General features: G+C 41.2%; 1 protein-coding gene across 7 annotated transcripts in view; it reads left to right on the top strand.

Moving 5' to 3' along the window:
- LOC111248297 (uncharacterized) overlaps positions 1 to 3,216 on the top strand; it is a 9,204-nt gene that overhangs the window by 2,376 nt on the left and 3,612 nt on the right. For 3 of the 7 annotated variants that reach the window (XR_002672519.2, XM_022800420.2, XM_086976547.1), the window contains exons 2-3: positions 1,363 to 1,506; positions 2,919 to 3,216. The exon at positions 2,919 to 3,216 is cut by the window's right edge and continues 61 nt beyond it. Coding sequence is in view for 6 of the 7 variants with exons in the window: in XM_022800420.2 (XP_022656155.1) it covers positions 1,363 to 1,506; positions 2,919 to 3,216 (442 nt within the window). In the remaining variant the exon portion in view is untranslated. Of the gene's footprint in view, positions 1 to 521; positions 792 to 1,362; positions 1,507 to 2,918 lie in introns of all 7 variants that reach the window. The other 4 variants (XM_022800437.2, XM_086976546.1, XM_022800431.2 and 1 more) reach the window with 2 other exon arrangements.

Below are 3,216 nucleotides of genomic sequence, written 5' to 3'. Positions count from 1 at the left end.
TATATATATATATAATTAATCTAACTCGCGTTGCCCAAACTGTAAATTAGACATTAGGATATGTAAAAAGCGCTGTTTTAAATACAAAATAATATTCATATCCCTGACTGCAAAATCCTTTTTGCTCCTAGAGATACCCTTCCACTGGAATCAATACTGTTGGAATCAACCGAACTTTTCGGCAGAAAATTTCATATGACAAGCTATAAAGCAATTAGAATGCTTCCAAATAGATTGTAATACAAAACGACAGTAGGAGAATTGAAAAATATTGTGGGTTAAAGTTTAGGCGAAATGAAAATTAACACTATGAAAGAAAATATGGAGACAGCATGACAGAGCACGCCTGGGTTTTAGAGGCAGTTTTTTTGTGATCGTCACATTGATTGTTATGGGATCAGTAAGATTTGCCATTACCTCATATGAGTAGGCCATAGTTACAGACATCAGTCACATAGTGACAAATAGGTGAGTGAGTGTGGTGTTCAAAAATATTGTTATTTTGTACTATATGTCCACAGCTGAACGGATGATTGCAAAGCAAACGTGCGTAATACCATCAAACGTAACCGGACTCTAGTGGAAGTTAGTTATCATCGATGTGTATGTGTTTAGAAACATGGAAGTTCTATGCAGCGACACATCTGTTATCCGGCATATCACAGGATACAAGTGCTGACCAACTGATTCGATCGGGCGAACCCAGTCAGATCAAGAGATGTTTTCGATCAGAACCTGAACAAGATGGCAACAGATAGTTGACGAGAGAGAGTGCCCGCTCCAATCTTCGTGTAACCTATCAACCTTTTGTATCCAATAGATCGAGAGATACAGGGGTCAGGAAAAGCTCATTAAGAGATGCAGGCAGCCGCATCAAGAGTTACTTTAATATATTATCTAGCACTTGCAACGCAACATTTACAGAAGAATAATGATTTTTAATTTAATCCCTTTGTACAAACAGATACATTCTTAGTTGTTGAATAGAGTAAATTAATTGATCAACCAAGCGAACAAACAGCCAGTCAATCGATTAGCGACCCAATTATTCACTAATCCCTCGTGTTAGATCACCGGAATCGCTTAAGACATCTCTGATCCAAGTTTAATTTCAAGATTTTTAAATCGATTGCTGTTGTCTGTGTTTTCTCTCTCTCTCTCTGTCTCTCTCACTCACTCGCACTCTCTCTTGTGCCTGATTCGTCTGTGGTATATTCGTCGTTGGTTCGTTCTCTCCATTTGTGTCGACCTTTTTCGTTGTCCGCTTGGGATCCTCCTGTTCTGTGTTCTGCAACTGCCCGCCCTGCCTGACCTGGCGATGGTTGTCGGCGATCTGATGATGAACATTGTTGCTGTTCGCAGCTGTGCGCGTTCTATGCCGCCGATCAGGACACGGTGTCCCAGCATTATCAAACGACTCATTGCGAGCCTCTTGAGGCCGCCTTGCGAGGAGTTATTGCTACGAGCAGCGCCTCCACTACGGGCGCCAGCGGAACAAATAAGCAGGTACAAATTAAGAACATTGAGCGACAGCAAAAGACGGCAACGACAACAAACCCACCATCACAACAACAACAACAACGATAACGAAGTGCATAACAACAAAAAAGTCAATCTGATTAAGCGAAAAGAAGTACTGCGAAAAACAAAACATATCTCATCAGTCTACGCTTACTTTTTAGTGCAACACCGTTCGCCAATTATCAGACGCTTATAAACGAAGATCTTATTGTGTTTCAGCGCGTGGCGCTGGTGTAGTTTCTTCGATTCGGTCGTCATCGTTAGATTAATTATCGATCAGTGAGATTTGGTCTGTCAAGTCAATCAGTTGTTTCTATATGTGTTTGCTAATGGTACCGAATAAATAGGTAGTCTAGTAGTAACCAATGTTAATTACTATGGTAATGGCCCATATTGGTTACGGGGTGGTGTATAGGTTACCCCTTGCAATGTAACTAAGCGACTCGATCGCTAAGGCGCATCTGGCTCAGTTGATTTTATGCGACCCGTATTCGCCACCAGCAAGTGTAAATCTGTATTTGCGCTTGTGACAATGTCTTGAGTAACAGCCGAGCATCTGGTCATGTGCCTTGAATAGTAAAGGCGATCCGATGTATTCGGACCAGCCGGAAGATTTTCGTGCATTGCAAATTTTCTCCCCCTTCTAGTTACCGTTGTTATTTCTTTATAGAAAATCAGCTGGGTGCATTAAAAAAATCGTTGACCTGCTAGTAGGTCCGTTACCCCATTGGCGTAGCTAGTTGGCTGTCGAGATATCAGATTTGCTGGTTTGTTGGTTATTACGTGAGGAAATACCGTTCATATGACCGATCTTTGTGATGATTTAATTGTGTGCCCATTTAAAAGTGATGTAACATGAATGTGTGAGTATACCAATTCTATCAAATGTGATATTCAGTATTGTCCTAGCTACTGACGCGTACCTGACCCCACACTTTTAAAAGTATGTATGAGTCTATAAACCAGTTTTAGATTCGCTTTGATTCCAATGGTATGATGCCAACAGCCACATTGTAGATATTCACGACAAGACTCGAGTGCTTGACCTGCCTCATCAAAATCGCTTGATTTAAATTTAATCGCTTTAGTTTAATAACCTGACAATAGCGTATAAAGTCTTTGAAAATATCAGTGTATGTAGTTATTTTAAAGAGAGCATTTCAATTTAATTTTTTTTCTCAGCAATATGCTTGGAAGCGTGGAAGATCAAAGACAAACGTGTTGCATTTTTTTCTATATAGGGTGCCTCCTACCTTGTTTCCTGTCAAGGTTTTTCACGCTTTATTTTATTCACTGTGAATTAGAAAAGCAAAGAAGCGCATTTTCATTAGCTAGTAATTAACTAATGTGCCTCAATTGCGTCTTATTCATCACGCTATCAAACCCAACTCGAACAGGTGGGAATGATCCAGAACCCAATGGGGCGACAACAGTCAGCCTCGGCTTCAGGTCCTTCCGGAGTTAACGGAGGTCATCAGCAGCAGCATCAGTTACAACATCAAACGCAGCAACATCAAATGCAGCAACAGCATCAACAGGCAGGTACCGCAAATATCAACACGGTATCGCTGCAGGTGTTTCAGTGCGGTCAGTGTGACTATCAGAGTCATAAGCGTGGCAACCTGAACGCTCATGTTCAACAGATGCATTCGGAAAAAAGGCCATATCCTTGTCCACATTGCGATTACCGCGCGA

The sequence above is a fragment of the Varroa destructor genome, unplaced genomic scaffold (assembly GCF_002443255.2).
Source record: "Varroa destructor unplaced genomic scaffold, Vdes_3.0 BEIS01000001.1, whole genome shotgun sequence".
Taxonomy (NCBI): Eukaryota; Metazoa; Arthropoda; class Arachnida; order Mesostigmata; family Varroidae; genus Varroa; species Varroa destructor.
This window is presented reverse-complemented; position numbering and strand designations above follow the sequence as displayed.